General features: G+C 60.9%; 2 protein-coding genes across 2 annotated transcripts in view; both read left to right on the top strand.

Moving 5' to 3' along the window:
* Window positions 1-192: 192 nt before the first annotated feature.
* On the top strand, window positions 193-7,053 carry PSMD4 (proteasome 26S subunit, non-ATPase 4). Its single transcript, XM_037371169.1, has 10 exons — window positions 193-296; window positions 2,633-2,773; window positions 3,496-3,610; window positions 4,238-4,324; window positions 5,079-5,147; window positions 5,458-5,673; window positions 5,769-5,877; window positions 6,286-6,417; window positions 6,609-6,676; window positions 6,761-7,053. Exons 1-10 carry the CDS (start codon window positions 271-273, stop codon window positions 6,926-6,928), a joined length of 1,131 nt encoding a protein of 376 aa, XP_037227066.1. The 5' UTR covers window positions 193-270; the 3' UTR covers window positions 6,929-7,053.
* A 1,382-nt stretch (window positions 7,054-8,435) lies between these two features.
* ZNF687 (zinc finger protein 687) overlaps window positions 8,436-11,281 on the top strand; it is a 29,381-nt gene continuing 26,535 nt past the window's right edge. Inside the window, exon 1 of the mRNA XM_037411817.1 lies at window positions 8,436-8,549. The gene's annotated coding sequence lies outside the window, so the exon portion shown is untranslated. The remainder of the gene's footprint in view (window positions 8,550-11,281) is intronic.

The following is an 11,281-nucleotide window of genomic DNA, read 5'->3' as shown; positions in this document are numbered from 1 at the left end:
CTGGTGGGGACTCCACGTTTCTTCCCCGTGATGGCGGTGGCGGAGGGAGGGGACGGTCCCCTGAGTGGTGGTGGGGTTTTGTGGGCCTGGGCCTGGTGGCACGCTCCCCGCCCCGGCCATGGCAGCCTGGCCGGGACTGCAGCTCCCAGCGTGCCCCGCGCCGCGCCGCACCTCGCAAGACGGAAAGCGAGGATTGGCCGGTAGCGTAGAGCCAATGGGTGAGCGCGTTGTTGGGTCGGAGCTGGGCCGGTTCTGAGGGAAGGAGGCAAGATGGTTCTGGAGAGCACCATGGTGTGGTGAGCGGCGGGCCGGGCCTCGGCGGCGGGGGCTCCCCGCGCCCCCCACCCCCCTCTGCCGCCCCCCGCCCGCGCCAGGCCCCGCCGCCGCTTTCCCTGAGTCATCGCGGGCCGGGCCGGGCCGCGGGGGAAACTGGGGTGGGGGCAGAGGGTGGGCTTGGGGCGGGGGTGACGGGGTTGGGTGCTCGAGGGGGGAGCTGCGGGCTGGGGTGGGGAAGGGGGTAAATGGGACAGGCTGTGGGGGGAGAGCGGCGTTAAATGGGACATATTGGCGTGGGGAGGGGGGTAAATGGGACGGGCAGTGGGAGCAGTGGAGGTGAATGGGACGAGGGGTGTATGGGCTGGGCTGGGGTGGGGAAGGGGGGGTTGAATGGGACAGACTGGGGTGTGGGAGGATAAATGGGACAGGGTGGGGGTTGTGTGGTGGGTAAATGGGATGGGGTGGGAGGGGTAAATGGGATGGCCCCGAGGAGGGGAGTGGGGGTAAGTAGGATGAGTATATGGGATGGGGTGGGAAGGGGGTTAAATGGGACAGGGTGGGTTGGGGTAGATGGGGCAGTGTGGGGGATGTTGGGGAAGGCTGCCAGCAGGGTGGAGGGGGGTGAGAAGGCGAGAGCAGGGTGAAGGAGCCACTGTAGGCCCCGGCTGGCAAGGCATGGGGCAGAGGGGGCTGCTGGGGGGCAGAGGAGACCCCGATGAAGGGATGTGGCAGGTGGCTGCAACAGGGCTCTGGTGTAACGCAGTGTCAGGCAATTCTGTGACACAAACTGGGGTCACATTGTGGTGGGGGAGAGCCAGGGCAGGTAGCTGGGACGCAGCCCCGGACTGCTCAGCCCCAGCCCTGCTAGGGTGCTGGGTCAGCCCCTCGGGCTGGGGGCCTTGCCCCACACGGCTGGGGTGCGGCGGGGCTGCGGTGGTCCTGCGCGAAGCAGCTGTCGTCTCTGTTGTTGTTGCTCAACATTGGTGTTGTGGCAAGAGGGTCTTGTCCCTGGGTGCCAAACACAGCCAGGGCTGGCAGTGGAGGTGAACTCGAATGGGTCATTATTGCCACAGCAGCTACAGTCCTGTTATTTGTTGGTTTTGGTCCTTAAGAAGGCCACGATAGAGAAACCCAGCGATATCTGCCCAGGTTCTGTTGTTTCCTTGGCTCTGTACGTGTCCCGCTGCTGTTTGGATGAGGCTGTTACCACAGCCTGACTCACTGACAGTATATATCAAAGTCCTTGATGTTTTCTCTGGGTGGTATTTTGCTTACTCATGTTGAAGGGTATTAAAATGTTGTTGCCCTGGAGAGTGGGAGGAATTCTCTATTGCTCTGGGAATAGTAAGCTGCGGTTCAGATGGCCTCAGCCAGGTCATGGTGTGTCTTTGTGCCTGAGGTGAAGTTCGGCCACTGCCACCTCCTCACTCCCCGCCTTGTGTTGGGGTACTTGGTATGGGTCGGAGGAGAGGCGGCCCAGTGTGAGCCTGAGCACAGTCAGGGAAATGGTCTCAGGTAGATTCTTTGGTGTTAAAACTAAGAAATTCTGGGAGTACTCTTTCGGGAAGTCTTAATTTGGGGGCAAAACAAACCCTCGAGCTCTTATTTAGCTAGTCCTGCCTCCTTCCCAGGGTCGCTTTCCTGAAGGCTGGCATAAGAGAGGGGCTTCTCCTGCCTGCTGTGTGCTATATTTAATTGCTGATGGAAGAGAGGGTGGGGATTTAGTTACAGCCATGCGGTGATGTGGCTGCTGCCGTTAGACGCTGCGGGGCACTGTTGGCCTCGTGCCGTGCGGTTTGTGCAGGCCCTGACACCGGCTGCGGGTGTAGGATGCTGAGGCTGGGCTGTGGGGCTCAGGGGTTCAGCTCGTCACCATGTCACTTTGAGGAGGGCACCACACCGGAGCAGAGATGGGTTTGAAAAGCGCCCACTGTCCCTGCCCTGGGAAAGCCGCTTTTCATCCTGATGAAAACCCCATGGCAGCAGTGAGCACGGAGCTTTGTACTTTACCATAGAGTGGTGTTTTGTGGCTTTTTTTTTTTGCTGTGGACATGGAAGGAGGCATTGAGGAGACGTGGGTCTGAGGCTGTGTCTGGCTGCAGTCACCCCTTGCACTCTTCAGCGAGGAGTGGGAGCTTCCAGCTCCAGGCTGGAGTTTGGCCTGTGACCCAAAGGTCAGATCTGATCTTAAAACTCAGGGAAATGCAGAGACAACTCGTCTCTCTGCCCCAGGAAATGTCTGTGTCCCACTGCGTGTCCCCAGCTGTGTGACATTAGGTGTGCTGTCCCAAAAAGCATGTTTTGGGGATAAACCTCAACTGTTTTGCAAGCTGACGCCCTCCTCTCTGTGTTTCAGTGTTGACAACAGCGAGTACATGAGGAATGGAGACTTCTTACCCACTCGCCTGCAAGCCCAGCAAGATGCTGTCAACATTGTGTGCCACTCAAAAACCCGCAGTAACCCCGAGAACAACGTGGGGCTCATCACCTTAGCCAAGTACGCCTGGGGGGGGAACTGGCCTCAGGGGGCCACTGCTCCCGGCAAGCAGGCAAAGAGCGGCTGGGGACCCCCCTGGGAGAGCGCAGGGAGAAGGAACAGGGGAGTGTTGCAAAACAGGGTAGCAACAGCACAGTCTAAAACCAAACCAGTTCTTCTGGGAGGACTAGTACGGGAAAACCTGGTTCCTGACCAGAAAACCTGGTTCCTGACCAGTCTGTAGCTGCCTGGGCTCGCTCCTGCAGTGCCAGGGTATGTTCCATCTCGGGAGGTCTGCCAGACCCATCCTTTTGTGGCCTTGTGTCCCAAAGGGTGGCAGATAAAGGCTGAGCTGTCACTGTAGCTCACGGGTGGCCCCAGGAGAGTGGTTCCTCCGTTTTCCTTAAGTCTGTAGGACTTTGGTGCTTCTGTGAGCTCCCTCTTCGCCAGAGTCGATTAAAATTGGCCAGTGGGTTCAAGGTTGCTGGAGCAGGGGACAGACACACACACAAGCCTTCATGCAGGCAGATTACTTTGGGTTGGGTATTTTTTGGAAACCTGGCTAGAAGTCTTGCTCCCTGTACACACTGACCCACCAGAGCCGAGTGCTGGCGGGCTCTCCGAGCGTACACGGCTGCAGGCGTAGTGCAGGAAGGGCTTTTCTTACCCCCATAGCAAATAAAGGGTTTGGCAAAGAAATTCACAAAGAAGAGGTCGCTAAGATGAGCATGTTTTTGTTGCAGTAACTGTGAAGTGTTGACCACGCTCACTCCAGACACAGGCCGGATCCTTTCAAAGCTACACACGGTGCAACCCAAAGGGAAAATTACCTTTTGCACAGGGATCAGAGTTGCTCACGTAAGTGGTCTTGGTTCCTCACGAGTGAGTCTGCACCTTTCTCTGTAATTCCTTTTGCCTTAGTGTCTCTCTTAAGTTACCTGCCCTGTTGATGGCGCAGGTACAGGGCATCTTTCCCTGCCTCTGTGGCTGAACAGTCCTGAGCAAATCGTTTTGGTTTTGCCTCAGTTTCCTCGTCTGCAAAACACAGGTGAAACCTCCTTTATAGAACCCAATATAAAAGCTCAGAAGTTCTATAGTGTGGTCCTGGTTTGCTTCAGAGGCACCTGGCAGCTGCCTCACAGGGGTCCAGCTGAGCTGCACAGGCCTTCCCACCCTGGGGAGAGCAGCACCCAGCTGAGGAGCGTCCCCCAGGACGTGGCCACCCTTTTGTCCCATTTCTTTGCTCTGTCCCACACTGTCTCTCTGCCAACAGACTGTTCCCAGCTGAGTTATAACTGCCAGCAAAGGGGAGGCCCTTGAGACATGCCTGCTGCGGACAGTTTGGTGAAGCTCGTTACTGCGCAGTTTCTGCTGGCATTTAGCCTAAATTTTCATGCGTAATAGGAAAAGTATCAGGGGTGACAACTGTCCACCTCTTTTTCCCGAGAACTGTCTTTCAAGTACAATATGACTTCTGTCTTGCAGCTGGCTTTAAAACATCGCCAAGGCAAGAACCATAAGATGCGAATCATCGCCTTTGTTGGGAGCCCTGTAGAAGATAATGAGAAAGATGTGAGTAACGGCCAAAGGAAAATATGTTGGCTCAGCTCCACGCTCTACCTTGAACCGTAAATCGGGGTTATTGTTTGTTCCCTGCCCAGTTCTGAAAGTAAGGCGCCATACCCCAGCGAGGGCGCCTATTTACCTCTCCAGCAGAGCGGCTCTCAGCAGGGAGGAGAGGGAGGGAGAGGGAAGGCCGGATCCCTGGGCACAGCCAGGCCTGAGCCAAGGACAGAACTGCAGAGGGAGCTTGCGCTGTGTCCTGCGCCTCATGGCTTGTGGCCGTCACCTAAACCACGTTGGGCTTTTTGCCTGAGGAGCTGCAGGAAGAAATCTGTGTCCCTGTGCAGAAACAATGCTCTAAGACTTGGGAAGATGCTGTTCTGCTGGCACCTCAAATAACACAAGTGAAATTAATCCAGATATTCTGGGTCTCTGTGAAAGAACGGGCCAGAAACGTGAGATGCTGCCTGTCCCAGGCTCTTGCTGTCCCCATCAGTGGGGACGGTTACTTGCTTCGGCAGGAGCAGCTGCCTCGCTTGTGCCACCTCGCAGGACCTCGGGCACTACGCCGTAGCTCCTGTCCCACTGAAAGAGGTGAAATACCTCACATGCGTCCGTGCTGGGAGGGCTGGAAACTGGGGGGCTGCCTGTGGGCTGTGTGCCTCCAGGACTGAATCCTAAGTGCTATTGTCTGGTTTCTGATGAGCTGAGCATGGGTAAGAGCCAAAAGCGGAGCTAATGCCCTGGTGTTTCCTCATTGCAGCTGGTGAAACTGGCGAAGCGTCTTAAGAAAGAGAAAGTCAACGTTGACATCATCAATTTTGGAGAAGAGGTGAGACTTCTGCTGTGTTTCTGGCACAAGATCCAAGGCAGGATTTTATATCCTGTCCAGCCCAGAGCCCTTGCTTGGGTGCATGAGGATACAAACAGTTCTCTGAGCCTCGGTCTCTTCAGCAGCTGCCCCAGTAAAAGCGCTAATGTGGAGAGTAGCGTTTCCTCTGGGAAAACACCTCTCCGTTTTGTGGCTGTTGGCTCCCTCATAGCGCAGAGACGCGGGGCGTGCGGAGCCGTCGGCTTGCCCTCTCACAGAGCCAGAGGGAGCCAGGCCAAGCTCTAGTCCCAGCCTTTCTCTCTGGCCCTAGGAAGCCAACACGGACAAGCTGACCGCCTTCATTAACACCTTAAACGGCAAGGACGGCACCGGTTCCCACCTGGTGACGGTGCCACCGGGGCCAAGCCTGGCCGATGCCCTGATCAGCTCCCCCATCCTGGCCGGGGAGGGAGGTGCCATGCTGGGCCTGGGCGCCAGCGACTTCGAGTTCGGCGTGGACCCCAGCGCGGACCCGGAGCTGGCGCTGGTGAGCGAAGCGGGGAGGAAGGCGGCTGCGGGTGCCGAGCTCGCTCTGTCTGAGCGCTGCCTCGCTCAGCTCCCTGCCGGTTCCTGTCTCTGCAGGCTCTGCGTGTCTCCATGGAGGAGCAGAGGCAGCGGCAAGAGGAGGAGGCCAGGAGGGCTGCGGCCGCCTCTGCGGCCGAGGCTGGGATCGCAGCCACTGGTGGGGATGGTGAGGAGCTAAGCAGGGAACAAAGCAGGTGGCAGGACAGGCGGGATGTTCCCCGGGGAGGGTGTCCGTCCGGCGGACTGGCTCCCATGGCAGTGTTCATTGCTGCGAGGGCGCCCATTGCAGCACCGTTTGTGGTGGGACCCCTCTGTACGGCGTGGCTGTTCCCAGCGTCGCTGGGGAGCGAGGCGAGAGGCGGTTTCTGCCACAGGGTCTCGGGGGGGCGGGGGGGGGGGGGAGGCAGTTCAGCGCTGGGGACTTGCCTCTGCTTTGGCTGAAACTCCTGAATGGAGGTGGGTGTGCTCCTCTGACGCTGCGGGGACCACTTCCCCAGCGAGGCCGTGCGTGCGAGGGGACGGCGTGTGGGGCGGCACCCCGGCTGTGTTCTGAGCGTGGGTTTTGTCTGTGCAGATTCAGACGATGCTCTGCTGAAGATGACGATAACTCAGCAGGAGTTTGGCCGGGCCGGGCTGCCTGACCTCAGCAGCATGACGGAGGAGGAGCAGATCGCCTATGCCATGCAGATGTCGCTGCAGGGAGCAGGTGAGGGAAGCCAAGGGGCAGCTCCTCTGCCGCTGGGCTGGAACCACCAGCCCCCACACCCCAGAGTGGGGCTTTGTCACCTGGGCAGAGCCCAGACCGCCCCGAACGCTTGTGGGGTGGGCGCAGGGGTGGCTCTGGGGGGCCGTGGGGGTGTAAATCCTCCGTCCTCAGCTGCCCCTCCCTTCCGACAGAGTTTGCCCAGGCGGAGGCAGCAGAGGTGGACAGCAGCACAGCCATGGATACCTCCGAACCCGCTAAGGTCAGGTTTTGTCCCTGGGAGGGGATCCCATCCCTTCCCTGTGCCCTCTTCCCCTGTCCCCAACTCCTCTCCCTCTTCCTGCAGGAGGAAGACGATTACGATGTGATGCAGGACCCCGAGTTCTTGCAGAGTGTGCTGGAGAACCTGCCGGGCGTGGACCCCAACAACGAGGCCATCCGCAACGCCATGGGCTCCCTGGCCTCTCAGGCCTCCAAGGACAGCAAGGACAAAAAGGAGGAGGAGAAAAATTGAGGGCACGGGGCCGGGGCTTGCTGCCGTCGGCCGTGGGGTGAGTGGGCTGCCTGCCTGGGGGGCCGCGGCTAGTGCGGAGCAGGTGGGTGCTGCTGTAACGGGGCAATAAAGGCTTTCCACAGGCGTCTCTGTCCCGGCGCCTCGGTGGGGTTGACCCTGGTGGGGGGGCAGGCTGGGGCCCTCCTGGGGGGCCTCTGGTTCCCCCTGCACTGGGGGCACGGGGCCCTGGGTCTTGCCTGCACTGGAGGGGGTGGCTGGGCCCTGGGTCACCCTGAAACTGGGGCATACTGGGCCCACAGAATCCTCTGGACCGGGGGAGGCTGTGCCCTGGGACTGCCCCACCCTGGCGGATACTGGGCCCCAGGACTCCCTGGCATGGGGGCATAACTGGTCCCATGGAATCCCCTGTACTGGGAGGAACTGGCCCTGGCACTCCCGGTATTGGAGGGGGCTGGGCCCTGGGTCTCTCCTGTACTGAGGGCACTGGGCCCCGGCACGTCTCTGTGCTGGGGGCACTGGGCGCCGGGTCCCCCTTGCACACGTGTCTGGGGGCGGGGCCGCAGTGCCAAGCCCCGCCCCCTGCGCCACCTCCCAGCGTGCTCCGCTGCTGCCCCGGGATGTTTACAGTGAGGCGGGAGGGGGTATGCCTTAGCGGTTGACGGGCGGCAGAGTCAGCCAATCACTGGGCGGTGGCTCGGCTTTGTCAGGTCACGGGGCTGGGGAAGGGACCAACGGCGTGCGGAGGCGATCGGGGGGGAGGGCGGGCGTTTATGTTAAGTGACGGCCAGGCGCCTCAAAGGCCGTGGGGCTGTATCTCGGCGGATTGGCGAGCATGCCAGCCAATCGGGGAGCACGGAGGCCGGGGCGCGCCGGAATGACAAGGCTCTTCACCAATGGGTTGGGCCTGCTGTGTGACGTGCTGCATGGGGTGGGCGGGGCAGGCGCGCGGCCCCTCCCTGAGTCCCAGCAAATGGGTGAAGCCGGTTGAACCACCTCAGAGCTTCCGACATATGGGACTGGCGGAGGGGCGGGCTCTGGCGTTGAGCTACAGGTCCCTTGCTCAATAGGAAAACAAGCGTTCGGAGACGCCCTGATGGACCTTCCCCGTCGCCAATACCTGCCGGAAGCCGTGCTTGAAGGACAGCCTCGTTTGACCAATGGAAAGCGGGAGGAGGCGGGCCGACTTGACGAGCAAAGCCTCCAGCCAATAAGCAGCGAGGCTGCCCCGCGGGCGAGCCAGGGCCAACCACCAATAGAAAGCTAGGGCCGCGGTGTGGGCGGGGACCACTATTTGACTGGCACCCCCGCGCCCCAATGAGCGCCCTCCGAAGGGGGTGGGGCCCATCCGTGAGTCGCCGTCCGCTCCGCCAACGGCGAGTGCGAACCGTCGCGACCGCCCGAGAGCGACGGCGCCGCCGGCCAATCGGAGCGCGGGCGCTGGCGAGTGGCGGGAGGCGCGGCCAATGGCGCTGTGCGCGGGTGGGCGGGAGCGCAGCGCGCGAGCGGCCGGCGGCGGAGGGCGGGGGGCGCGAGCCAAGCAGGAAGTGGCTGAGGAGAAGCGGCCGCCGCCGAGGGGCCTGGGCGGGAGCCGGCCACCCCCCCCAGCCCCCCGCCGCAGCAGGTACCGCCGCCACCGGGCCCCGCGGCGCGCACGGCACGGGACGGGTGCGGGGGTGGGGGGCCCGGCCACCGATGGGGGAGGCGCGGGCCGCCCCGGCCGGAGCGGGCCGTGAGACGTGAGGAGGGGACGGTCCTGCCCCCCTCCCTCCTTGGGACCGGGGGTGCGTGAGGGGCGCCCCCCTCCCGCGGCGGTAACGGGCGGCCCCTCCCCCTCGGCCGTGGGGCGGGGTCACGGGCACCCCCTTCCCCCCGTGGAGGGGGGGTAACGGGCATCCGCCCCCCTCCCGGGCCTGGCGGGGAGGTGCCGCCCGGCCTCGCCCTCCTGAGGAGATTTGGCGGGGGGGCGGTTGTGGTGGCGGCAGCCTGGCGGCCATCCAGCCCCGGCCCCCTCGGAACGCGGCGCGGGAGCCAAACAGCTCTTCCCGTCGGGAATCTGAGGGGGGGGCCGCGGTCGTGTTCCCCTGCGGCTGCAGGGGAGGCTGAGCGAATCCCTCCCCCGGGCCTGAGGGCTTTTGGGGGAGGGGGGCTGGTCGCGGCTCCTCTCCCCTGTGTCGCCTGGTCACGTCCCCCTCCCTCCCCAGCAGCGGAGGGGCTGGCAGCGCCCACTTGCATCTCCTGGGGACGCCTGGGCTCGTCCCCCCACCCTCACGTCACTGGGAATACTGGGGGGCTCTGGTCATGCCTCCCTATAGTTCGGGGCAGGGTGAGACCTGCAGCTCCTCTTCAGCTGGGTGGGCTTCGGAGGGGGGGCAGCGGCTGCTCACCTGCCCCCCAGCCCCTGGGAGGGCCCGATCCTGCCTCTCCCCAGCTCTGGAAGGGGCTGTTGTCATTCCCTTGCAGAGCTCCTGGGACCAAGCTCCTTCCCGCTCCCTGCCTGGGGGGTGCTGAGGAGGGGGGCAGAGCCTTCCCGGTCCCCCATGGGGCTCGGAGGGGGTCTGGCAGGCATCCCCCCAGTTCTTCAGCTGTAACATCTCACAAATAAGGTGGTGTCAGTTCCTGGGGGGCTTTTCTGGCTCCTCCAGTTTTTGAGGAGCGGCCGTGTGAATAAGAAGCCGGGAGGGGGGGGGCTTTGGGCTGTCTAGGTCCCCTCTGGTTTCTCTCAGTTCCGCTGTCCTGAGGATGGTGGTTGGGAATGGGGCGTGTGGGTCTCTTATCACACCCCTGTGTCCTGGCACGAGCAGTGCTGCAGCTGCCCAGCGGTTTGGGGTTTTGGGAGGAGGGAATCTCGCTATTACACCGGTTTTTGGGGGAAGAGAACTTGGGAGGTCTGGAGAGGATCCTGTTGCAACCTTGGTAATGTAGCCTATGTGTTTTCGGGTCCTGGAACAGCTGTCTGCCTCTTTGGGGGTGGCTGGGAGGAATCAGGAAGCTCTGTAGGAGGGTCTGGTGTGGTTCCAGATGCAGGAGAAGCCTTGCAGAGATGTGGGTAGCATCCTGGATCGGGGGTCTAGGGCCACCCTGACTTCCAGCAAGGAAGAAAGTGGGAACAGCGAAGACTTAACAGCAGGTTCTTGCTGTCGCTTCTGGAGGTGCCCAGCAAGGTTCAGGGGACTCTGGCCCACTTTGAGACTGTGGGCAGCGAGCTGGCCCTGGGCTGGGGGTGTTTTCTGAAGTCTTGGGAGGAGGATGCCAAGGGGCAGGGAGCGGACATTCTGCGGGTAAGATGAGCATTTCAGTGGGGCTATTTCTGACAGGTCTTGGCCACTTCCTTATGAGCCTCCTGTTTTTTTTGGGGGGGAGTGTGGGTTAGTAGTAAGAATATGTTGTTTCCTTTCAAACCCAGTTTCTTTTCCCTCTTCTCCTCCCATTTCTTGGCCTCTGCCCCTGTGAAGTCCCTTAATTCCTCGCTGCTGGTGCCTGCATGTCATCAGGTAACAGGCAGCCCTTGGGGGCTGTGATTACCGTCCCACAATTACTTTAATACAAAGAGACTTCCCTAGAAGGCGAGCAGGGGAAGTCTGATAGCCTCAATACTTAGGTTTTAAGCAATGCGTTAAGAACTGAGCCTTGTTTGTGGAAGCAGCTGCTCAAAGGAGGTATTTTTAGTGTGTCTGAGGAGTGAAAAAAAATGTCCCACGTGTGGCTGTGCTGGCATTACCCAGAGGCAGGAGGACTGGCAGAGGGGCTTCCCAAAGATTTCCTTCCTCCGAGTTTTCCTGGTCAGGGTCTGAGGAGCAGCAGGAGAATCGGAGAATCGGGAAGCTCTGCCAGCCCTTTTTCTCCTGGTGTTAATCCCGCAGCCTGGCCTGTGTGAGCAGGCCCCAGTGCATAGCGACCACTCTGAACTGGTGCGACCGTGCAGAAATGCCGGGCTCTAGCTGTTGGAGAGGTGGTGCTGGTGTGGAGGTAGCTCAGGACCTCCTGAATCGACCAGGAGTACGTACCAGCAGTGCCCAAAGCTCTCATCATCTTGCAGGAGCCACGTTCGTCTCTTGTTTTCTGGGTTTATTCCACCCTGATTGGGTTCTCCTGGGTCTAGTCCCTCCTTTTGGTAACACGGAATTGCCCCCTGCAAGATATTTTCTAGGGCTTTAATTTATTTGTACCATCAAGTACCTAAGCACACATCGGGGTACTATAAAAATAATAATGCGCTAATAGCAAGCGAGCACCGTTATGGCGTGGGGCCGTCGCAGCGTGCAATGGGAGCGAGGGAACTCTGTGTTCCCTTCCTTTTGGCGTCTTCTGTGGCAGATTTTCTGTTTATACTGCTAGAATAAACGGGGTGTCCTG

Source organism: Falco rusticolus, chromosome 19 (assembly GCF_015220075.1).
Source record: "Falco rusticolus isolate bFalRus1 chromosome 19, bFalRus1.pri, whole genome shotgun sequence".
Taxonomy (NCBI): domain Eukaryota; kingdom Metazoa; phylum Chordata; class Aves; order Falconiformes; family Falconidae; genus Falco; species Falco rusticolus.
Note: the sequence above shows the minus strand (reverse complement) of the source record. Positions and strands in the feature narration are given on the sequence as shown.